The 25,934-nt window shown below is 43.5% G+C and overlaps 1 protein-coding gene across 8 annotated transcripts in view; it reads right to left on the bottom strand.

The window, feature by feature from the left end:
* Positions 1-25,934, bottom strand: part of Mthfs (methenyltetrahydrofolate synthetase) — a 147,345-nt gene that overhangs the window by 55,270 nt on the left and 66,141 nt on the right. For 3 of the 8 annotated variants that reach the window (XM_087561228.1, XM_087561233.1, XM_087561232.1), the window contains one exon: positions 22,165-23,125. The exons of 4 other annotated variants lie outside the window; for them this stretch is intronic. In XM_087561228.1, the coding sequence (XP_087417354.1) occupies positions 22,883-23,125 (243 nt within the window). In that variant the 3' untranslated portion in view covers positions 22,165-22,882. Of the gene's footprint in view, positions 1-2,875; positions 3,029-22,164; positions 23,126-25,934 lie in introns of those variants that run through there. One more of the 8 variants, XM_087561229.1, reaches the window with a different exon arrangement.

The following is a 25,934-nucleotide window of genomic DNA, read 5'->3' as shown; positions in this document are numbered from 1 at the left end:
CTCTGTGAGTGCTATTTTCCGCATTTCACAGTTATAGTGCTTTGCTTCAACTAGGGAGAGAAACCTTTCACATTGACCTGAGAAGTTCATATTCTCCCTTTAATTCTCCATCTGTCTTATTACAAAATCAATATTTACTAGTACCAGCTGGACACTAACATTTGAAGCTTATAAAACTAGATAAGTAAGACTTCTGTTCGTGATCACTCAGCATGTGCACGCGCGCGCGCGCACACACACACACACACACACACACACACACACACACACTGAAGGCTAGAGCACTTTACTAACAGCAACATTATTTATATTTATGGCTAAATAATTACAGTCCTTTGAATAGGTTTGGCCCCCATAAACACATGTGCTTGAATATGTTTGCCCCAAGGAGTGGCACTATGAGGAGATGTGGCCTTGGAGTAGGTGTGGCCTTGTTGGAGGAAGTATGTCACTGAGGGGCTAGGCTTTGAGATCCTCCTCCTAGCTGCCTGGAAAATAGTCTTCTCCCATTTGCCTTCAGAACAAGATGTAGAACTCTCAGCATCTCCAGCACTATCCCTGTCTGGGTGCTGCCATGCTTCCCACCATGAGATGATAATGAACTGAACCAGTAAGCCATTCTCAATTAAATGTTGTCCTTTATAAGAGTTGCCTTGGTCATGGTGTCTCTTTACAGCAAAGGAAATCCTAATTCAGACAGTAATTCTTAGTTTTAAGATCTATATGATGCTTCTTAGAAACTCAGGTCTTTACCTACTCACTATGTAGCACTTCTAGGCCCCCTCCAAAGTTGTAGCAACCAAGAATGTATCAAGATATTGCCAACCCTCCCTTATGAATCATGGGTCCTTTTGATTGAACCCCATGGGCTTAGGCAAGGAAGGCTTCTTTTTTAAGGAAAATCTTTGCAAATATGTTGCCGGAACACTAAGAATTTCCCAACCTGGACAACAGCGAACCATCTACATAGTTACACAGTTGCCATAAGGAAATCCCTGAGCTGGTTTTAAAGCGCTCTTGCTTTATTCAATTGTGACTGAACTACTTAGCAAACATCCTGGCCACTGTGAAGAGGTTTTCTGGGTTTGGTGAGAGATGGCTAAAGAGTGATGGTTCCTTCCTTCGGGGGTAAGGGACACTAGAAGAAACACTTGTTTTGATCCCATTCTGCTAAAATCTTCCCCTGCATGCATAACTTCATTGTGAAGCAGCCCCACAGTGCACACCCTACCAATTTGTCTAAATTCAGTGAGATTAGACACACTCCTTATGCATCAAGTTCAATTAAGTGAGCTTACTACAGATAGACAAGTAAAGAACAATGGAAATCTAGAATTCATGGGAGCCAGCCCTGCAAGCAGACATGGGCTGTTTTAGTTGGGTTTCTTTTATCACAAGACACTGCATTCTCAGCAGTTTCTAGTTTTTAGTAGGGGTGCAGGGACTATACATGAGAAAGTGGTAAATCAGCTCATTCCAAAGTTGTTCAGAGTCCTGTCCTATGAGGTTACCATATAGATTGGGACTTATATAAAACTGGCTCAAAATACTTAACCAAAGTACCCGAGAGGATGACGTAAGGGAGGAGGGATTTCTTTTGGGTCAGTTTCAGAGTTTGCTTGGGAAGAACAGTATGGCAGAGGGAGCATGCAGATAGGTGTCCCTGTAACAAAGTACCTGAGTATGTTAATGTATGAAGAAAGAGACAAGATTTATCTTTTGCCTGGAGTTTCTGATGGCCAAAATGGTGCAAGCATAACCGCACATAAAGCCACTCAGGCATCTTGTCAAGCCATGACAGTTCATGATTGAGTGATCTTACCATTTGTGGCTAATAGTGAAGTGGTGAATCATTGTGACACAGTGTGGCAAAGCAAAACCACTTAGCTCATAAGCCAGAGTACAGGAGAGAAAGAGAAAGGGCAGCAGACCCAACATTCTCTTCAGAAGTATGTCTTCAGTTACTAATGACCTCCTATTAGGCTCCACTTTCTGAGGGTCCACAACTGTACTGGCAATAAGACCAAGCATCTAACACAGGGACCTTTGGTTGACACTTGCCCAAGCCAAGTACTGTGTGTGCTTCCACATGTGTGTGTGTGTGTGTGTGTGTGTGTGTGTGTGTGTGTGTCTGTGTGTGTGTGTCTGTCTGTCTGTCTGTCTATACATATACATGCAGGTACACATGTGCATGTGCATATCTATCATATGGAGGTCAGAGGTCGATCTTGAGTGTCACTGTTCACCTTTTTTGAGACAAGATTTCACGCAGGTCTGGAACTAGGGTGGAAAATAAAGGCTCTTTCACTTTCATCTCCATGACCTCCTTTCTGTCAGAACAGACATTCAACCAGGATCAAGTTTAGTTTACCTAAGTTTAGATTTTTGTACCATTGTTGAAGGCTTTTCTTGATCTCATCATAGGCCAATCTTAGGGGAAGCAGGTAGTTGCCTGCTGTGGAGATTGACAAGGTCAAGATCAAGGGTAAATTTGCAATAGCACCTTATAAACTGATCTAAGCAGTTATTTTAAGATTGGGTCCTGAGATGGTCCTAATCTTTTAACCTGAGCAGCTTTGCTTCTCTAGAGCAGCTTATTCTGATGACAGTGATATGGATTTAGGATACCGAAAGACAGAATATTCCTTTGAGACAGACAGACAGCCCTGGAAAGGGGCAGTAGGTAACAGACACACACACACACACACACACACACACACACACACACACACACACACACACATGTCAGGGAGGAAAAGATTGAATAGTGTCAAGGTAACTTAGAACATAACGAGTGCCAGGCATTTGAAAACAGAAAAGAACTAGCCATGGGCAAAGGAGATACTAAGAAGCCAAGAGGCAAAATGTCACGTGTACTATCTGTGAACACTTACCCAAAAGGGCACCAGAAGCAGCACTCAGATGCTTCAGTCAATGCACAGGAATTTTCTCCAGAGTGCTCAGACAGGAAGGAGACATATGCTAAAGGAAAATGATGATTTTTCGTCTTCCTTTGTCCTCGGTGAAGCTAACAGAAAATAAACGTTGTTCTATTAATGTTCCCAATACCTCTTTGCAGTCGCAAAAATAAGTCCCAGCTGTTGGTTGACATTCTGAATTCCAAGCACAGGTGTTTTTTATTTTGTCTTGTCATCTATTTTGTAGGTCTGAAATTGTTACACTTGAGGGGAAGTTCTTTTGTTTTTGCCCATTTTGGATCAAATGAATTATTGCTGTGTTTATTTTCTCGTAGAGGTAACTGATATGTTTTATTGGTCTACACCCTGTACATCGTGATGGTATATTAACATTTGTAATTACAAAAATTGTAGAGCTACAACTGAAACTCTGAAGTCTTGATCAGTAAACAAAGAATTTTGCATTTAACAAAGTGAAGAGTGACCAGGTGTAGTTGCCACAAGGTGAAAGGAAAGATGGGCAAAGGAACAACTTCTACAACAGAACAAATTTAATTTAATTCCAGAAATCCTGCAGATGGGAGAGCTCTATCTCAGGAATATATAGAGCTGACTGTCTGCTTTTAGACTAGGAATAGATGCACAGATTGAGTAGGAAGAAAGGGTAGGAGACGGGGTTAAAAGGCTCCCTTTCAGCCTAAGATTGGCTGTTGCAGGGAATAGCCAGAGAGCATTACAAAGTGAATATAGAACGTTGGGAAACAGGTAAACATCTCTCAGGGCCAGCATCACCAGGCGTCAGCAAGCACCTAGGAAAACAAGTTACTTTAGATCTCGGGATGCTAGTTACTGTGGTTTGAGAAAATAGTCATCAATTAACCAAAATGAAGGAGCTCTACAAATGACATTGACATAGCACATGAGGTCATTAGAGTCAGCCATCTGAATGTCTGTATTCGGAAGGTTAGCAGACACTATGTTAGCCAACATGATTTTAACTAAGGATCTTCTTTGATATAACTCCTTTTACCTTGTAATGGCAGTTAGATTTTGCAACTTCTACATTAAACGTGTGAGGATAGCTCCCCAAAACTGTAGGTGTAGAACACTGAAATATTAATTTATGTTGAAATTAACCTCAGGAAAGGCTAGTAAGAGGCCGTACTTTCCTTTTCTCTATTTAAATACAGAGTACGAAGGAAATTTGAGACTGTATTAAGTTTGGACTAGCTACCCAAGTTATGATCCCAAATTTAAATTATGGTGTAATTTGCTCCTATAGTCATCAAATAAGCACAAGATTAAAAACAAAAATCAAGCTTTGTTTGCATCTCAGTGACAACTACCTAATTTATTTGAATTTGACTCATAAAACCCAAACTCATACTGTAGATTCTTACTTATCTGCTTATCAGTTTAGGAAGACATTTGGCATTTTTTGGTTCAGTTATCATCGTGCTCTTAAAGGGACAATGTGTTAAATGTTTCATATATATACATATATATATATAACATATAATAATACATCCTGTGCGATGGAGTGCTCTTGTGCCATGGTTTTGATGTGGACCCTTTCATCTTTATCTGGCTATGTAATTTAAGAAGAAAACAACATGCCTGAATGATATAAATACGCTAATAATCACAAATGTTTAGACAATAAAAGACTGGCTTCAGAATGGGCATAAAAATATTATGAACAAAGACTGTATTACAGGTGAGTTTTACACATGTAAATTATATATATAAAAGCAGCTCTTAACTTTTCTCTTCCAAGCATATCATGGTAGTGGGTCTATAGTTAATTATTTACATAGGCCTCAACTGTCCCTTAGTGAATTAATCGCCAGTGTGAACAAGTGCACTGGGTAAAAAGGCGTTCTCCCATCTAGTCCTAATAGTGAACTGATTTTGCTTGAAATACACTTGTCTTTCCTCCTTGGTGAAGTTGAAGTGGACAGTGATGCTATAGATAGTTTAAGGGAAAGCATGCATGGAATGCCTTGGCTCTTCTTCAGACTAGAACTATGCCATACTTTCCACAGTAATCACCTGAAATTAGGGACATGCTGCAGACTTCCCGCTCCAGGCATCACATGCAGCACCGGAGAGCCAAGAGCTAAAAGTGGCACAGAAGGTATATGAAGCAATGTCACAGACAAGCCTGGTGCTGGGTAATGCTAGCGGGCATGGTAGCTCATCACTCAGACAGGGATGATGAGGGTGGCGTATGACTGGTAGAGGTCAGGAGGCTTTGACCCTGCCCTCTGTTCTAGGTCTCAGTTTGCTCTCTGATATGATCCTCTGTCAGATGTGAGATCAACTCACCCTCTGCTTCATGGTCCTCAGTTGGCAGAGTAAAGTCTGTGCTAGGAAAGGGTCCTCTCTCCTAGTCAATGTAATAGGCCTTTGGCCTTGGGATTGGTCATCAATTCCCATCTGTAGAACTCTTAGACTCTGTATTGCTTTTGCCTATCACCTGCCACTACAACAGAAAAGTGTGCAAAAGGAAATAGAAGGAAAAAGGACTTTTTTGAAAATAAGAAGTGATATCTATTTTTTAAAAATAGACTTGGCATATACATCAGCTAAAGAGATGTTCAAAGATGACACTGTCACAGAAATGGGGAGGTCCCTGTCACTAAGGAATGATTCAGAGGAGGAAGGCATGCACAGGATATTTTTACATGATATGCAGGAGATGCTGGGCTAGATAACCTGTGGGGTTCATAATTCTGAAGGCCAATCAGGCTAAATCAATGAAAACATATATATCTGGCGACTTCCAAGATCATATAGTGAGAATAATACAAAGTTTTGTGGAATGTTTAATTCTATGAAAACGACAAGTGTACATGAACTTTCACTTGGCTTCCGCCCTGGGTGACCATCTAGACTCTAGCTGTGTCCTTGCCAGGGGCACTGGCATCCCTGGGGATGAGGTACTAGACTCTACTCACCTTAATCAGATACACGGGGCATTGGTGTGTCTCCAGAGCCCGTAGCTATTTGTTCTGAGCAAGTGTCCCCACTGAGCTTGGGGCTAAGTTCACCTCTGTTTCTTCACCCGCAGTGGGTTGTCACAGCACTAGCAAAGGGGAGGTGCTAGGTAGCACAACTCTGAGGAGACCACAGAAGCTGGGGCCCGGCATCCCCTGGGAATGCAGACGTCATTGGCTCCCCAGGAAGGTATGAGGGAAATGGCAGACAGCAAAAGAAGAGTTCCACACTCCACAAAAGCTCATTTCTGTAGCGCACACCTCAGCTTGGGTATAGAAAAGCAGTCTGCACACGGCAGTTTCCCACTGCACTGCCCTCACCCTATCTGAGGTTCAGTTCCAGCTTCCATTACTCTCAATGTGATCTGTGATGGAGGAAAAAGACCTTGACAAACCCATTTAGCAGAAGGAAACATAGTAACTCTGAAAGAGTGTCTTGGGCCCCTTCCCTAAAGGAAAATCTGGAGAAAGAGCCATCTGAGATTTACTAAGGGAGAGTCTTCTGCCTCCGTGGGAGCAAGCTTCCATGGTGAACTGTGGTGTGTGAATTATAACAGTTACTTCCTCCAGATAGGGGAATGTTCAGTACTGTTTTCCTTACAAGTCAGTCATTCACTCTGAGCATCTTAAGGGAAATGCAGAACCCTTCAACACAGTTACATGGAGCAGTTTTCCAGAGGGTCCAGCTGTGACTATTAGCGGCCAGCACTCCCAGCAGCTGGAGTAGGGGGTTTCTCGCGCCACCAGGAACCCAGAGGAAGAAACAAAGGGCAAGCCTCTGCTGCAGGAGCCAGCAATCCTGATGGAAAAGAAGCTTTTCTGGACCATGCTTTCCCTGGGTCCTACCTCCTTCCTCATCTTTCTTGACTTGGGTTTTCTTTCCTGTAGAATCTTTGCAAGCCTCTGTGGCCTTCTCCAGTTCTATGAGTGCATTTTGAACAGCTCAGTCTGCCTAAATCTAGGACCTGGAGGGTTGGTTGTTAGCATCTCAGCCAGCCCTCCAACAAGAGGATCAAAGAGAGGCCTAATTCAGGACATACCTGGATGCCTGGGAGTTCACCCCAGAGACTGCTAAGACTGGGGTAGCAGAAGAAAGCTGGTCCTCTAGGTAATAAGTCAGGAGCCATTAAGGTGGGTAGCCAGAAGTGTCAGAGCTGATGTAGAACTGCGAAGAGAGCTCATTCAGTCACCTGCTTGCTTTTCAAGAACAGAGATGAGTTTGATCCCCAAGACCCATGTGTAAAAAGCTGAGGCCGTGAGATGGCTCTGTGGGTATCAGTGCACAAGCCTGTAGACTTGAGTTCCAATCTCAGACCCTATAAGGTGGCAGAAGAGAATGAACTCCACATGAACACTGAGGTACATATGTACCTAGACATGTGTGCCTACATGTGTGTGTGTGTGTGTGTGCGCACACACACACACACACACACACACTCAGGGGGGTGTGGAACTGGTTAATTTAATTACTTGATTTTTTTTTAAGAAAGAAAAGCTGGGTCTGGTGATGGACACTTACAATCCCAGTGTGTGGGGAGGTGGAGACTCGGGATCTCTGGGACTCGCCGGTTAGCTCAGCCTATTTATGAGTTCCTGACCAGAGAAAGACCCTGTCTCAATTAAGGGGGTTGGGGGGGCATGAGGCAGTGTTGGCAGTGCCTGAAAATGACACCCAAGGTTTCCCTATAACCACTCCCCCCACACACACATCAATATGCACACATAGCTGAAGTGAAGGGGCAACCCAGGAAGAGGAGGGCTGGCTGAGGACAAGCAGGACAGAGAAGCCTGGCATGTTTCAGAGTGCGGCCATGGTGGGGCTATACATGTCACAGCCCATTCCCCTGGGAAGGCATGAAGCTGCTCAGGGTGACTGCCTTGAGCTGGAGGCCTGTGATGGGTTGAGACGTCTCATCTTCTGGGTTGCTCAGATTCTATGTAACAGGTGAACACGGAAAACAGAACAGAACAGGCATTGGAGGGGGTGAAAGGGAAAGGGATGTTAGCATTCTTCGCATTGACATTTGTGTTCATAGGAATATATGTGCATATATACAAGTAAATATGGTACAATAAGTACTACTGGTCTGTGCACATTAACGCATGAGCTAAAATGCAGAACTTTAACAGCTCGACCCCACTCCAATTCAGTGTGACTTTCACAAGCAGTTTGAAACCTGTATATATTTAGAACAAGACAAATATAACAATCCGTTTTGAGCAACTGTGTTAGGCTTCACATGCTTTATTTACATGGTGCTAGGTTTTACATAGATCGTCCTTTTAAAGCCTCTCTATCGTCTCTAGGAAGGTATAACTATTCCCACTCCACAAATGGGGGCTAAAAAACCCCTCCAAATCCCAAAAGTCTCCACTCTGGCACACACCAGAAACCAAATAGTAAAGTCAGATCTTCCTTTTAACTACAAAAAAGGCAATATTTACAATGGAAATATCAGAGTTTAAATATGCAGATGGTGTTTGCTCTATCTGAATATGCTTTTTGAAGATCACAAAATATTCTTTCTTAGAAATAACTTGGCAAAGGCTAGGGGTGTAGCTTAGTCGGTAGAGTGCTAGCCTTGCATGAAGGATGGCCTAGATTCAATTCCCAGCACCACATAACCCAGGAGTGGTGGTGTGTTCAAAATCCCAGCAATTCTGTATGTGTGTGTGTGGGGGGGGGGGTGTTGATAAACAGGAAGCACGGGCTTTTGAATATTCTCATTGCAGTCAAGGCTGTGTCTTCAGAGAAGGACACTGATTTCCAGCAGTCATTGGTTGGTCCAGCATGTGTTATAGTATGGTTTAAGTTGGCAGGGAGTACACTTGTCCTGTCAATTCAGCTGTCTGTATGCAGAGGAACACACTGTCTCAAACTGACTGCCTGTTGCTCTCAGAAGCATGGTGCTAAGTGAACAAAGCCAACAGATACTACAGAATACGTTTCTGTGAAACCAGAATAGGAGGGGGTTGGGGCAAAACAGCAGCACTCAAATTAATGACATTCAAATTACCCGGATATGTGGGGGCATGAGACCAGGAGGGAGTGACAGGAATGGTCTGTGCTAAGATCATGGCAAAGACCATGTGCCTACATATCTTTATTAAAGCTCACTGAATGTAATTTGATGCATTTTATCATACATGGACTATTCCAATAAAATTAGTTTTGGAGTCCCCCACCCCTTTCTTGTAATATCCTGCCTCCAAAATAGAGATGCTAACCTCTTTCTAGCCCTTTAGGGAAGATGCCTTAGGTTCATTTTGTTTTCATTCTTTTTGAGTGTTGTTGGGGATTGAACCCCAGACCCATGTGTGCAAGGCATGGCCCCTACCAGCTTAGCTATGTCTGCAACCCATACCTCATTTCTCTATCAGGTCATCCCGTCCAACCTATAACATTCCTCTTGATAAGCCTACCTAGACTGTTCTTTCTTGTGATCAAAAGAATTCTGCAACAATGAAAATTCTGAGATAAATCAGGCAATTCAAATACCTAGGAGTGTTAACAGAATCTGATTGTTTTGTTCATGGCTTTCTCTGCTCGTGTAGCTTTCTCCTTTCTGGAATGATAATTTCCAGTCCCTGCCCTTCTCTCCCCAAATGAATATTCTGGTGAACGGAGTTCCACCAATTCCATCTGACGACTAAGCTCATTAACCTGTGGCTGTTCCTCAATCACGATGGCCTGGCCCAGTGGCCTCAGTGGTCCTTACTCTGAGATTACACAGTTAAAAGCTCATTCCCTTAGGTCACTCCTTGGAACTGTAGAATTCTGACAGGTGTATATGTGGTCCTTACATGGGTGATATCAGAGTCCAAAGGAGCATTTAACACTTGGAATTCCTGAAGAGGTTCCTATAGAAACCTGGGTCTTCAGCCTGTGACAGCTCCATGGAGAGCACTACCTTCTCCGTGATCACCGGCTGCATATATGAGTTCCCCTGTGTGTCTGTGCAGCAGGTACCACCCAGAGGCCATCACCAGACACCATACTCTATGGAGCGCTGCGATTCTATTCTGTACGGGCAGCGTCTGAGAATACAAGTAGCCAAGCATCTGAGTGTTCGTATCATGACAAATGTAAGTCAAGAAAGAAGGAGCAGCATATTAGTTCTACCATGTAATCTTAAACCTTAAACTGTCTCTCCAACATCCTCTTCATCTTCCCATTTGAGAAACCTGTCATCATCCTAGGATCCCAAGAGTCAATTCTATGGCTGGTCAAGTGGCCCTTCTTAGCTGACAGGGCCTCACTGTGCTGGCCCAGCGACTAAAGAGTGGAGGTGTAGGATACCAGCTCAATGACCTAAGGGACCTTTCAGTTCAATAAGCCCAGGGACATAATACTAGGCAGGATACACTTTCTGTACTATTGGAAGTAGGAAGTGCAAGTGCTAGTAATAGGTATATATCTTCCTGCGCATGTGGGTGTAAGTGTGCACACACTGGCATGGTTATCCGAGCATGTGCACACAGGCACTATGGGCGCATGCACTGAGTGATATGTAAACATTAACATGTATGGGCCTGAGTATGCATGTCTTAGCATGTGTTATATGAGTATGTGTACACCAGCATTTGTGGGTCTGTGTGTTTAATGGGATACGGGCATGACTGATGTTCTAATCATCTGGATACTTCATTCTAAGTGTAGATGTATTGTCTGAATGTGTCCTTCACAGCCTGGTCTTCGTAGCTCTTCCGTCTGTCTGTCTGTCTGATATCGCCATCATCGTCGTCGTCATCATCATCATCATCTGTTTGATGTTTGTCGAGCCCTGTTGGTCCTGGAATGAACAGTACCCTGAACTAATGACAGACCTCTAGCAGATTAGCTGTTCTGAATTAGGTAAATTGCTTTACCTCTTTGGTGAACCTCTTCTTTTTTCTCTGTAAAAAGTCAGGGATGTTTAATTCACAGATCATGGGAGAAACTGATGAGTAAAGCTATGCAGAGGTGCCTTGTGAATGAATGTTCAGTATATACTACGAATAATCCTGAAATGGTATAAAACAGTTCAAGCCACTTAACAGTAAGAGATATTCACCAAAATGTGCCCCTGTGTACTTACTCAGGCCTCAATGGTATAGCCTAGGATACACCGAGGTTTCCCAGGAGCACAGCATTATTGTTCATGCTGAACAAAACAAGAGCTCAAGTCAGAGAAATGATAATCAAGAAGCATGACAAACGCAAGGGGTATTGAGGATACTGCTGACATAACCTGGATCACTGCTGCACAGTAAACTAAATTTAATAAGTAGTGCTAAAGGGGGGGAGCCTATTATAATAAATATATAAACTAGTACCAGTCCTGTATTACCCTTGTGCTGTACATAATAGAGCTGCTATGCTTTCATGATACTAGTAGCTAAGTAGGCTTGTTCACAGACTGTCACCAGAAATGGTGAATGATGAAGCACACTGCCATCAAGATGACTGCTGGGAATTTCTAGCTCCCTTATAACCTTATAGGACCATTGTGCCCATGTGCACTTCCTGCTCTCTTTAGCAATGGTACTTCAGCCCCCTAGTAGTAGTCTCCAGGAAGAGATCAAGAAAAAACCATTCATGTGTATGAGAAAGAGAGTGGGAAAAGAAGTCAGGGAAGAGAAGCCAGACAATGAAGGCTACATTATAAAACTGGATGCTGATATAGATGACAAGAATTGTCCCTCTGAGGGCATCTAGGAAAGGGTAAAGAGGCTATGCCTCAGGGGTGTTTCACCAGGGCCTGCAAGAGCTGATAGAGTGACACCAAGTCTATCAGCCATCAGTGAGGACTGTGAGACACTGGCAGCCTGCTGGGAACAAGAGTCTGAGTGCAGCCTTAGCTGGGTTTTGACATGTGGTCCATTCCTATAGGAGTTGGGGACAGGGAGCTGGCAGCATCTGTTTCAGGAACAGATGGGCAACACTGCAAAGCTGTGCTTCACACACATGGACCTAAATTCTGGCAGGGTGGCCTCAGATTCCAAAATGGGAAGTGTAAAAAGGGTAAGTTCAGGAGGAGAGTAATCCCAAAGTCTAGCTGCACGGCACCCACCTCCCTCTGCTTCAGTCACAAACGCTATTCTGTTGGAGTGTTCTATGCAGACCTCCTATTGGATGTTGAAGTATGGTGGTAACCAGACACACTGGTCATGCCAACATGGTGGGCTGGCACAGATACCTACTCAGACCACCATAAGATAGTGAGGCAGTTGCAAAGATTAATCAGAACCTCCTCCGAAAGTAAACGAGGGGGAGCAGATGCCACGGTAGCCTCCTCTGCATGGCACTTAGGTGCAGATCTGAAGGCTGAGTAGCAGGAACGAGATGAAGAGGAAATTCTTAGGACTTGGCTTAGTATGTGCCAGGGCACTGAGGCAAAAGTGAGCTTGGTACTCTCCATGCACTGGTGAATGTGTCTGGAGCCTGGAGAGAAGAGGCACACAGAGAAATGAGCAGAGGGCAGTGTCTTCAAGCAGGCAATCTAGAGCCCTGAGAAAATGATGTGATGTGGTTGGGAATCAAAAGAGTCAGCAGACGGCTACCAAAGAGCAGAGCTCAACATTCATTGGGTATTCTGAGGGAAGGAGTCATGTACCCTCTAGCTTAACTTACCCTGGTTCCATGCAAATCCAATGCAAATGAAAACTCACTCAAACTGGTTTTCTGTTAGAGAATCTCACCCTCTCTTCCTCCCTCTCCCTCCCCCCCATGTGTGTATACACACACACACACACACACACACACACACACACACACACACACACACAGATATATATATATATATATATATATATATATATATATATATATGAGTCAATGTCACTGTACACCTGGAGAGACTATGAGTTCATCCCCACATTGATCTGCATATAAATGACCTCAGGCCCCAGGCACCCATTGCTGCACTGTGCTCAATGTCCTCGGCATCTCTGCAGCATCCCTGAGAACAGTCTCGTCTCCTTTCACAGACACAGAGCTCATATATTTGGATAGTTTCCTTGGTGGACTGTGGACAAGATGCCTGCATGAGTTCCCAGTGCTCATTGTTTCTAGAATCAAAATCATTTCTCAACTCCTGAAGGACAGAGATCTTTCCCTTTCCTCGAGGTCACAAGGAAGAGCAAAAAGTCTATTTATATCCTGGAGAGATCTTCCAAAATTTTCAAGGAAAACTGACTCTGAAATAAAATCAGCTTTCTTCTGATGTCTGTGTGCTCCATGAAGAAAATGCACAGTCCACCCTGGAGAAGGAGAGTGCTGTGCACGGCTGACAGGGAGTGAAGTGACTTCTTTCCTAATTTCTCTGCTGTCTAATAAAGCAAGCAGTGAATCTCTGAAGATGCCTGTTCTAAACCCATTGTCTATTGTGATGGCTGTAAAAACCAAACATAAGTGATTTCATTTGCTCAAATTGTTTGGGGCTTCCAGCATATTTTAAAAATGTATATAAGAAGAAATAGTCTACTCACCTTGGTTTTTTTATCTTTTTAAATTATTTTAGCTTTTTTGTCCACCATATGATGAGCAGAATGTATCTGTGGGAGGCCTGTATGTGTGTGCACTCCTCTTCCAGGGCCTCCCTTCTTATACTGTTATGATATGCTTTATTCTAAGCACTCAGATCCAAGGAGTGAGTGAGGGGTGTGTGTGTGTGTGTGTGTGTGTGTGTGTGTGTGTGTGTGTGTGTGTGTGTGTGAAGCTGCTGGCATTCCTTATGTGGAGACCCCAAATATTTTTTTAATTTTTAAAAATTATTTATCAGTTTATTCATTTACATTTCAAATGATATCCTCCTTCCCAGTTACCCCTCCACAACCCCTCCCAATTCCATCCCCCCTCCCCTTCCCCTTTGCCTCTATGAGGGTGCTCCTCCACCCACTCACCCACTCCTGCCTCACTGCTCTAGCATCCCCTTACACTGGGGCATCAAGCCTTCAGAGGACCAAAGACCACACCCCCTCCCATTGATGTCAGATAAGGCTATCCTCTGCAACGTGGTATCTGGAACCACGGATCCCTCCATGTATACTCTTTGGTTGGTGGTCTAGTCTCTGAGAGCTCTATGTGTCAGTGACAAATGGTGATAGACCATTCATTCTCCTCCCCAGTTATGTCTAAAATGAGTATCCTCTCAGCCCAGACCAGGAGACACCTCCCCATGCCCATCATGTATTTCACATTGGAGGTCTCCTCTGTGGAATCTCCTCCCTCACAATATCCCCTGGCCTTCTAGATACTGTCACATGGTGGGACCTCTTCATTCCCAACCTGGACACCCTTTTCCTCCTCTTCTCCCTGGTACCCCATATTTTTCTCAAGATGCTGTGCCCCATCAGCAGCATGTCAGGAAGTGGGAAGATGAACTGGGGGTGCCTTTACAAACAGCAAAGTGGGGCAGGCACTGCAGAGACAAAATCCTTTGTCCTCCTTTGGTTTTAGTCTGCTTACGGTTTCTGACTGGTCTAAGCTTTCTCCGTGAGACCTACATGACACTGAGTCCTTAAGTTCACATCTGCCAAATGAATAGCTTGTCTCCTCTCTAGCGAATCTCCTATTAAATGGAAATTCCAGTGTGGCAGAAACCCAAGCCCTAGAGCTGAGCTCCTGAAATGGAACACATAGTAACAGTTCAGAAAGGAAGATACTAGAAGGAGAGCAACAGCCAAGGAAGAGAGAGCATGACTAGATGCCCATGTTGACTCTACTCCCTCTGTCTATCCCCAGTCCAGGACACACAAATCCACTCTATGGGCCCTGGGTCCCATCTGGCTGGCCTGCAGTCACTCTGCTGAAGCTCTAAGAGTACACCTCCTGTGTCCAGAGAAACAGACCATGTGTCCATCCCTCCTGTCTCTTCTCTCTGCCTGAGGCTGCCTCACAACATTCCAAGTCTGTCTGCTTGTATACCGCATGCTGGTCTCCTCTGCCTAGAGGGTTCCTGGTGACATCCAGGGTTCCTTGGCTACTGTGGAGCCAGCACCCTTCTCTGTGTGGGCAGATCCAGGCACAGTGCTCTGGGACAGAAACACTGTCTCAAACGCTGGATCCTACTAAGGACTTGAGGAAGAGGAGAAAGAGGCCGTCTCCATGCAAGTGTTGAACAGGTAACCCTGGGTAAACCTGCCCTATTTCAGTATTTTCCCAGAGTAAGGAGGACGGTGTTCTACTGACACTGGGGGTTTCCTTGTTGGCAGCTAAGAGAAGCAGGGTTCTCAGTGAAAAACTTCTATATTAACCCATGCTCAACATGTTCTTTCTTCCAGTTTTGGTAAAAGATTTGGTGGGGAAGCTAAACGTGCCCAGATATATTCTTGTCTCCCATCTTTACAATGTAAACTGAATGCAATTTTATTTTTTAAGGACCTATTTTTAATGATGGTTCTTAAATGTTTTAACCTATTTTTTTAGCCCATCATCCCTCAGAGGTAGTGGAAAAGATATGTGGGAAGTGGATTTGTTTCGAAATGGTTCTTTGGAGCAAATTTCATTTAGTAGTTCATTTATGGGTCAGCAGTGGCAGCCCAATCTATTTGCAAACACTTTATGAATATATCAGTAGTCTAGCTTGGTAGAGTCGGGATAGCAGCGGCCGTGGCACAATCTCACTGGAAAAGCCAGGCCTCAGCAGAATCGGTATGAGTCAGCAGGAGGGATTTTTAGACCAGTAAGGATACCAGGAGAAGTTCTCTATTGTGCTTTTCTCAACGAAGTGAAGATCAGCAAAGACGAAAGACCAAGAAGTGGTTTGTACAGCCAGCTCTACAAGTGAGCTCCTTTCACAGTCCACTGACTCCTATTCACACTCCCTCCAAACATCTCGTGCCCTCCATGTGCTTTGTCTTAGAGTGTGGGTCTGTCTTAGCAAAACTCTATGTGAGTCTGTCTTAGCAGACATCATTTTGCCTGTTGGTCTGAGTCCATGGAAGCAGCAAGAAGCCGCAGGACTCCATCACTCTCTCTATGGAGTTCCAACAAAAAGAGCTCAACTACACAATGTACAGCAGACTGATACACGCATGTCCTTCAAGAAGAATCCTTTATCATATGTCCTTTCACATGCTTGCTCTAATAGAAGATCCTTTCATCTATGTCTGCTTCAGTGAAATGTTTCTTCATGAGTCTGCCTTAGCAAAATGTCCTTTCACCTGAGTCCACTTCAGCGATATACTCCTTCCCATGTTTACCCCAACAAAATATCATCTGACACAACTGACTTTCCAAAGAATAAGAAGTTTCCACTTCAGCTGAGCATGCCCAGAAATGTTCCTATCTGTTTTCACAACCTTCAGCTGAGCATGCCCAGAAATGTTCCTATCTGTTTTCAACCTTCAGCTAAGCATGTCAGAGAATGTATCTGCTATTTTTCCTTTTTGAAATCTACCCTTAAGTTGAATATTCTCAATAGCATACATTTTATACTGGGCAAGCTACTTTACAGTAAAAACTGTACAGGCTCCCGGAATAAAACCCCCTTTCTTCCTTTACTCAGGGAAAATGCTGCTTTTAAGATAGCTACCACACCTCCTTTCCTGTTTCAGGACGTACACCTTCTCCATTCTTTCACTGTGCTTATAATTCTGCTGTCAGGAAGAGACGAAACCGCCATGTCAGGTAATTTCTAGAAACCAGGAAAGTGTGGCAAAGACAAGGTAAGAAATCTGATTCAATATCCAGCCCAGCCAGGCTACAGAAAAGTACCCTGCAGTACATCCATATAAATCTACCAGGGTAGGAACCACAGATCTAAGTCAGCACAAGAGGATACAGAGAATATCACCCACTAATGGGTCTCCAAGTTAAAACACTGTGAAGGGAAGAGGGTAGTTTCAGACTCAGGCAGACTTAGAAAGTTCATGAAAATTATGAGTCACGAGATTCTTATAGGAAGAAACAGTTCCTCAAAGAGAGGAGACTGCTCTCTGAGGGACTCCAGGGATGGAGTTCTCATGAGCCCACACCTTCACTGGAGTGGGCTTCCTCTGGTACACTGGCTTTGAAACACTATGTTCCTGTAAGTAACCCCAATAAATTCAAGGGTTTACCAAACTAAACAGGAGTAAAATCATGTTGTAGTCTGTTGTCAGTCAAGATGTTAACTCACTTCTCCCTAGCAAACTAACATAACACCCAGGTAAGGAGCAAAGGGAGTGTGTGGGAACCCACTGGGCTGAACATCTGTGACAAAGCCCTCAGTCCTGAGACCCATCTGGAAAAAGCAAGATCTAACTGGGGAAATGTGGGTGTGGACTGCAGCTCAACCTTTGCTTCTGTGTGTCCTCTGGTAACTTGAGTTATTTCTCTGATAGATATTTTTACATAGATAAAGTGGAAACTGGAAATCTTGCCTCAGCCAGTAGAAGGGAAGGTTTATTTGAGCTGGTTGAAGGGAAGGTTTATTTGAAGAGTCTGTATGCAATACTCTGGGGATATAATACTAAGAAAATCCAAGCATGGTTCCTGACTACATGGGGATTGTAACCTAATGGGAGACAGTGACATTCAGCAACTCATTTTTATCACAATAAAAATTTCATTAGGAATGAAAAGCACTGAAGCATGGAGAGTACTGAGGAGACTTCAGGCAGTGCGGGGAAAGAAGGTAGCTGGATGTTCCTGAAGGACAATGGGCAGTTCTGATGGGTCAGGAGAGCATCCACTGGGAGGGAGGCATGGGGAGTGGAGAGGGGGTGTATGCTACGGTGCAGATGAAAGGACAGAGGGCAGAAAACAGGCGTGGGCTACAGGGTGCTGCTGGGCAGAGAGGATGCTGTGAGAGCCTCCGAGGGCTGTGTTAGCCATAGAGAAGAAGGCTCGGCATTACAGGCAAATGAGCAGCAAGAGGGCCATCATTAGTCCCAATACCAAGAGGCCCTTGTTTCCCATGGGAAGCCAAGGTCCTCGGATCTGCATTAAGATCAGCCTTCTCAGGAGGGGCCAGCCAGGGAGAGACACCCTTTACATAGCACCTGCCCTGCCTGCTCAGCCAAGAATGGAGCACAATATTCAGACCTATAAATCTCCAAGTTAGAAGAGCAGCAGAGGTGCCAAGCATCCGCTCCGAGTTCCTCGTCCAAGCTCCCACTTGGAGAGAAACCACCACCTACTCTGCCCTTCTGCAGCTGCATGGAACAGGAAGTAAAGTGCAGTAGTCCTGGGGCCTTCCAGCTCTTTGAGACCTCTACATCTCGTGTTTCTCCTTTATCTCCTTTAGTGTACTAAAAGAATTAAGAAGGGAGCGGAACCTGGAAACTCCCTGTCTGATCAATAATTCAAAATGCTGCTCTCCTGTGACATTTTTGCCATTATTATTCTTAGGTCAGGCTTTCATGAGTTCTCCAGAAGTTCCCTTGGGACACCAAGGTAGAATGAAGTAATCTTTGAATAATTTTGTATTTTTTAATTACCCTTCCTTTTCTTCTCAAAGCACTGTGTATAAATAAAGGGGAGTGTGTGCGTCTCATGAGTTAGAGATTTGAAAGCTGACTATTCGATTCGAGTACAAATTAGAGAAGCAAGAAACTGTGTGGGTATTTGTTGAGCCAAAAAAATACCCATTCAGCTGGATGTGGTCATGTAGTCCTATTTAGAAAGAGGTGGAAATAATTCACGTGACATTTAGAAACTCCTGACATTTCAGTTTTATAATGAGCACCACTGGGGTGTCCATGGCCTTGAGAAGTGCTCTTGTGCTCTCTCGCTTGCTCTCGTGCTCTCTCGCTCTCTCTCTGTCTCTCTCTCTCTGTCTCTCTCTCTCTGTCTCTCTGTCTCTCTCTCTCTCTCTCTCTCTCTCTCTCTCTCTCTCTCTCTCTCTCCCTCTCCTCCTTTTCCCTCTCCCTCTCCTCTTTTCCTCCCTCTCCTCCCTCTCCCTCTCCCTCGCCCCTTCCCCCCTCCCTCCGTCTCTCCTTCCTGTGTACCCTCTCCTTTCTGCCTCCTACACTTGGGTCTGCTTGATTCATGTCTTTTCCCTCCTCACCTAACCTGTCCTATAAAAGGCACTCTAGTAGCTTAGCTAATACCAGCATCATCTCCCAATATTCTATAGTGACTATAGAATCCTGAACTTGTTAAACATATCAGTATGCTCCATTAGAAATGCCTCCCTGATTCTGTTCTAGCTAGAGATGCACAGTTGAACCATCTGGCCAGTGAGATGTGAGCACAGGCTAGACCTACCCTGAATTATTCAGTGACGTATGCAATGAGTAGCCCAGAACAAATTGCCTTTAGACACCAGCAACCTTGATCCTAGTTACTCCATCTTGAGTATAAAATGCCAAGAAAAATGACTTTATATATCTTGTTTATAACTACACAATGGTGGTCAACAACTGTACCTGCCAGCATACCTGGAGGTACAAATTGATAAAATGCAATTGCCTCAACTGAAGCTATAAAATGAGAGCCCTAAAACAGATATGTATCAGACAGACTGTTAGAGATGGGTCGGACTCTTGTTTCCAGGCTACAGCTCAAGTCTTTTCCTGCCCATGACCTTGAGACTATTTCCAATGGAACCTGGAGTGACCCGTCACCAAGACATGGATTTGGCATCTGTAAGCCTGAACAGCTCTGTGCTAGAAGGTCCTAAGCCGCCCATGGATTCTTTTTCTGTGCCCGTATCATATCTCTGCTTGGAGTTTATGATAGCCTCTCAATACTGCAGACTCTGTAGTACTTTCTTGATTGTTTTATAAGCTGCAAGTGTGCAAATTGCCATTTAACGTCTTAGGAGTGGAATGAGAGCTAGTATTTGTAAATTAGATTAAAATAAAATAATCTGTGTGGCTGGTTAGATGGCTCAACAGATAACCATTCTGGGTTTGATCTCTGTGACTCACCCACCAATTTCTCTAAATCCTATGACTTCTACAGATGTAGCCTGGAATGCATATACAAAGAGAGACAAAATAAATAGAAATTTAAATAAAAAATAATCTGTGTCTACCAATGGCCAGCGATCACGAGAAATTATATTACTTAGCAAATCATAGCTAACAGAACTGACGCAGTTTGTGAATTTATTGGTCATTCAGTAAATTTTGACATAGTTGAAAGACACAAATGTGGTCATTTATATTTCTGCCATGGCCTACTCATGACAGATGTCAACAGAAAATGATGGAAAACAAAACTGACTCCACTGGTCCAAGTTTGTACCTTCTACCTTATTCCTGCCTGGAAAGTTGGCTCTGGAGGGAACCAGAGGACAAGCAGAAGTCTTATAGCTATGCTGATAAATCCCACATGAATAGAATGGACAAGCAGAGAGTCAAAGGAAACCTTGAACCTAGCTCCTCCCTTAGCAACTACACCAACCTACAACAGGCTCTTTGGGACCCATGTTAGCTGTAAAGGAACCACATTTCTGAAGATACTCACATTACCCCAATCTACAGGAGCTCCCCTGCTTTAGATCCAGAGGATTTTCTGACTCTCTTGCCTGGAAATTCAATGCAGCCTGAGATGGAACATCATAGCAAGACAGTTCTCTGCTGTTTAGGACAACGGGTACTTCTACAGATGCACCTACCTACATGCTGGAATCAAGAAACTGGGCACAATATCTAGAAGCCACAGCCCAGTTTCCAGGAGCACAGTCTTAACTGTGCCTTCTGCTACTGGGATGGCCTCATAACATACTTGCTGGACTTCAGATGCTCAAATCCCTTCGTCCCCAACAATATCAGTGCAATACTGATACCTGCACTCACATGACCTCAGATCTCTTCTAGTGCAAGGGGCAATGTACACTTCTCAGTACAGCCTCCTGCCCTACCTAGGCATCACTCTCACTCTCCAGCTTTCTGGACTGGCTCTTCCGCTGCAAGTGCTCACTACCTCTCCTTCTGCACTATCTCTCTTTGGCCAACTTCCACAGGCACTTCTGTATCCCATCCCCCCACCCCCTGCCCAGCTCTTGATGACCTCTTCCCAGCACAGAGTGATGACACAGCCATCTATGTGTTGGTGAATTAATGAACTTCCCTTCCTTCCTTCAGACTCAAGCCTCTGATGTCTGTCAGGTCAGCCTGACATCCCACTTGGATGATTCCCTAAGAGTCTTCAGCTGAACATGCTGAAACTTCAATTTTTATTTTATTAAAACCAAGAAGCAGATACCATTTCATTTCACACACATTTAAAAATGGCTAGTTTCAGAAAGCAAAAATAACAAATGTTGGCCAAACTGTAAAAATAGAGTTAAAACACTGGGACATGCATATTCTCAGTGGGAACTTAAAATGTTGTGGTCTCTCTGTGAAATGAAAATACAGTAGTTTCTACAGTAAAAATAAACAGAATCCTCATTGATCTGGAAATTCTGCTCCGAGTATGGATTTCAAAGGCTAAATGCAGAGACTCCAATACACAGAGCTCTTCTCTGAACAGCACTGCTCTCAACAGACCCATAATCAACAGGAGGGAACAGCGATTGCACAGCACCACATGACTACAAGAGCCAGCTGAGCCACAGACACACATGGAATACCATTTAGCCCAGCAATGGAAGGGAACCATCTGCAGTGCTGAAGCATGGAAACCAGGACTGTCCATGGGCCCACAGGGCAAGAACTTCACCTTGAGGTACGTCACAGCCCCAGAAGAAAGGGAACTCAGACTTACGTTACAAAATGGAATAAACTTGAAGATATTGTGCTAAGTGAAATAAAGCAGTCATCAAAGGACAGAAACTGTACGCAAAGCACCTAGACTAGTCAAACGCACAGTTAGAAAGTGAAATGGTATTTGGAAAGTTATGGAAGATGGAGCAAATGGAAAAGCTGTTTGTTAGCCACTGGGGAATATGCTTTTCTCCCCAATCACTCTAGGCTATGTCTCTAGAGCTGTTAGTTTCCCAGTGAGGAATGAGGCTACCTACTCTACTGTTGCCAAAAGGATGACAAGGACACCTTGCTGTGCTAGACAATGATGGATCCTGGTTATCAGAAAGAAAAGGATTGGCCCTGCATAGCAGGCGTGGCCCTGGGATGCAAGAGATCTGATGTGGTGTATGGTTCATGTTGTGATTAAAACTGATAGTTAGCTAGATGCTTCAACTGGCAAAGGTGTTTGCAGCCAAACCCGAAGATGATCCAAGTTTGACCTCTCGAATCCACATGGTATTAGAAAAAAACTTAGTCCTGAAAGCTCTATTCTGACCTCCAAACAGGAGCCATGGTAAGCATGTTCAGGCCCCCATATACACATAATAAATGCATGGGATAATAAAAAAAAGTGCACAAAATTGACAGATACTTATATTCAATTTATACATGACTGTGAATAGTCTGATCAGCAAACTACAGCATACAGCATCTTATTGTGACATTGCAACATCCAATTGAGTAGTTGAGACAGAATCACTAGGTCTTATAATATTTGCTTAACTTCCTAGACCCTTTACTGAGGAAGATTTGATGACTTCTGGTCTAGACCTACCTACCTACTACTGGGTACTTGTAGAAAGCAAAGGTGATACCAAATAATGGATTGTAGCTAGCTATGACTATATGACCAGTTACATAAAGGAGATTTATAATGTTTATATTGTTTTGATGTAAATATTTATATAGTGGGAATGTTTATATAATAGGAATATAGCTCAGTCAGTAGAATGCCTGCCTAACATGCACAAAGCCTTGGATTCAGTCCCCAGCAAAGCAAATTATATATATATATATAATATATACAGGTAGTATATACCTGTAATCATGGCACTGAGAAGGTAGAAGCCTGAAAATCAACTCAAAGTCATCCTCAGCGCCTTAATGAATTTGAGACGAGTAAGAGCTGCATGGAAGTTTATCTTAAAAAGCAAAAATTAACGACAAAACCCATAAATGTTTATGTATATGAATTGTGACCCTCTTACCATTTACATAGGAAGAATTAATAACATTTAATCATTATATATATATATTAAATATCTATGGATGGATGGATGGCCAGGAAAAGTGTAAGTATTACCCCAAAACCCAAGGAAGCTTTTGTACTCCCTTCTGGGAAAAAATTTGTGTCTGGTTGTACACAGTCCATAAGACAGAGATGTGGCTTCGCACTGTTTTTATGTGCATATGGCTTAAGATACCACAAGTAGGTTCCAGCTTGACAGAAGCTATCCACAGTGATTTTGTGATGTGGTAACTTCGTTGAGCTGAGCTACATTCCCCAGAATTCCATGTTCTGTTGGGATCTTCATGACAGATCTGAAAAGCAGAGTGCAAACACTCGTCATTTTCCCCTGTATTTTGTCACTGATTTGACTCATAGCCAAGCCTGAAGTGTTCCCTCTTCCCTAAGTCCTGCCTCAGCTTCTTTTACTCCTAGGCTGGGTATGGACAAACGACTCCAGGATGAAAGTCCCTGGCTCCTGCATAACTTTCAGGGTCTGGAGTCCAAGCTATCCTCTGCCCTCCAGCTCAATTTGCACATCCATCTCACATCTGTCTTCCGTCCATAAGCATCCGGGAGTCTAACATTTGCTGAACAGGACCAGATATAGAATGGTGGGATCCCTCTGTGGTTCTGCCTCTCTGTGAACTCTAATTTCTATATCACAGTAGTAGATGATGGACAGAAGGAGTCTCGAGGGCCTCACACTACAGTGGAAGGAAAGAGGCTCAGATTATTGAAATAGAAGAGAAACAGGATAAAAAGAAGGAAACAAATGCTGTGCTTGGAGAGGAGGTAGGAATTACAAAGGCTTTGTGGATAGCCAATATAATCTTGACTCTACTGCCTAGCAGGTATGTGACCTTGGCAATGTCACCAGTGGCATCTTACTCCTATTCACTTGGCCCACAAGTAATTAAACACAAGATGAAAACCTGACATCTTTTCCCTTAACTTTTTGTCTGGCTTTTTTAACTTTGGCTGAAAGGACAAAGATGCCACTGTCCTTAACCTGTCCTCTTGAGTCACCTTAGTTCTCTGGCACAGCAAAATCTCATAGGACAGCTCTTTGCCCAGATGAGGGCAATTATCCCTGATGGTGAAGTCATACATTGTAATTATGTAAGAACCAACTGATACCCTCAAGTGATGACAGTGCTGAAGAGATCTTTGGTTCATCTTGCAGAACCAGGACCAAGAGAAGGATAACCAGACCACTATTCGACCAAGGCTGGGTTGCATACTCATGCATACCTCTGTGCCCACTGCCCTAGTTCTTCCTTTCCTAAATCAAAGCTGACGTCAGTGTCCCAAAGTTGATTTGTGATTACTTCTGTCCTTTCTCTGTTTTCACCATTATTTGACCTTTATTTGACAGATAGCTGGACCTAGCCTGTTGGGACTAGTAGAAATGAGAGGTTTTGCCCTAAAGGCTCTGGTAACAATACTGAAGGTTGTGCTGTTTCTACTGGACCTTGCAGGAACACAGGTAAGTGTACCACTTTCTCACCTCATTGGTGCATTGGTAAAATAGGGTCGGAAAAGGTCTTTCTCTTAGCTACTAAGCAAGGCAGGCACCTTCAGGGGAAGATACCTGTGTTAATGTACATTCAAAGTATCCTTTCTTTCCTTCCTGCTGAAAACTTACACTACTAGCTAAGCATGCCCAGGGGCGTTTCCGTCCATTGCTCTAATCTTTTACATATGTGTTCCATGACTTTGAACATAATTTTTGTTTACACTGAAAATTATGACTTTAAACTGAGTATGCTCAGGGATTTATTACCTGAGCAAGTCAAGAATCAGCCAACCCCTAACTGAGTATTTATTATATCCATACATAAAAACCTCATGCTTCACTTGTTCTAGTAGGACATGGCTTGAGAAATGCAATGATGACTGTGCTCTCTGTGCTTGCTACAGGTAACAAATCTTCTCCCGCCTTTTTAATGTCTTCACAGTATTTATTTCAGATCTGCATTCAAGACCTGAACCCACTGCACTGGGTTACAATCCTGCAAATATGCAAAAGGAATTTCCTCTAACTGTGGGCTCTTAGCCATTTGCTGTAACAAACCAGCTAGGTGCTTTGCAGCCCTCAGCACTGTAAAGCCAGTGAGATTATGACTCCCCCTTGGAATGTATCCTGTTACTTTTTCAAGACTAAAATGTAAACACATACCATACATTACATCTATAGACCAATTATGCTGGGGTAACATGGCCATTGTTGCTGCTGGTGAATGATCAATGATAAACTACACTCTGTAATTTCCCACTGACTATTTCCATTGTTCTTTAATGTCCCACTGATCTTTTGGAAATGAAGGAATTTCACATAAAATGCATTGCTGGATGAACTTCAATCTTACCCATAATTAGATAATAAAATTAGTTACAGTAATTAAAAGGACTGTGGTAAAAGAGTCAATCTGCCGTTCAGTTTGATCCTGTTCCCAAACAGAAATTCAGCTTGGAGGAGACTAGAAATCAAATACTGACCCTTTAGGACAGAAGTGGCTCAATGGGTAAAGCATCTCACTTGCTACCCCTGAGAATGTGAGTTCAGTCCCTGGGATCCATATGGTGCAAGAAGACGATCAACATGTGTGAAATGTCCCCTGATATGCACCATGGGTTCTATTACACACACACACACACACACACACACACACACACACACACACACACACGGGTGGTGGTGCTGGTGCTGGTGCTGGTGCTGGTGCTGGTGCTGGTGCTGGTGATAATAATATAAATGATTTTTAAAAAAAAAAGAAGAAAGAAATCAATGTCCCTCCTTTGGGCAGGAAGGCTGTTACCTGTTAGGGGAAAGTGCTCATACAGAAGATTTCCCATATCACCTAGGGCTGAGACCATTTGAGAAACTTTGATGTAAGGTCTTCAGTTTTAAAGTTTAGGCTTTCATTTGTTAGTGAACAGGGAGTAAACTGCTTGATTTACTCTACTGAGTTTGATTTTCCACACTGTCTCTAGCTGGTCTATCTAGCACTCATTGGCCATTGCTAATGTTTCTGCATACTGTAGAACTTGCAATTCTTTTTTTTTCCTAGAAATTCAGATGTAGTATGTCTAGGATAGGACAAGGAAACCCATGTTTGT

Source organism: Rattus norvegicus, chromosome 8, assembly GCF_021556685.1.
Source record: "Rattus norvegicus strain SHRSP/BbbUtx chromosome 8, alternate assembly SHRSP_T2T, whole genome shotgun sequence".
Classification (NCBI taxonomy): Eukaryota; Metazoa; Chordata; class Mammalia; order Rodentia; family Muridae; genus Rattus; species Rattus norvegicus.
Note: the sequence above shows the minus strand (reverse complement) of the source record. Positions and strands in the feature narration are given on the sequence as shown.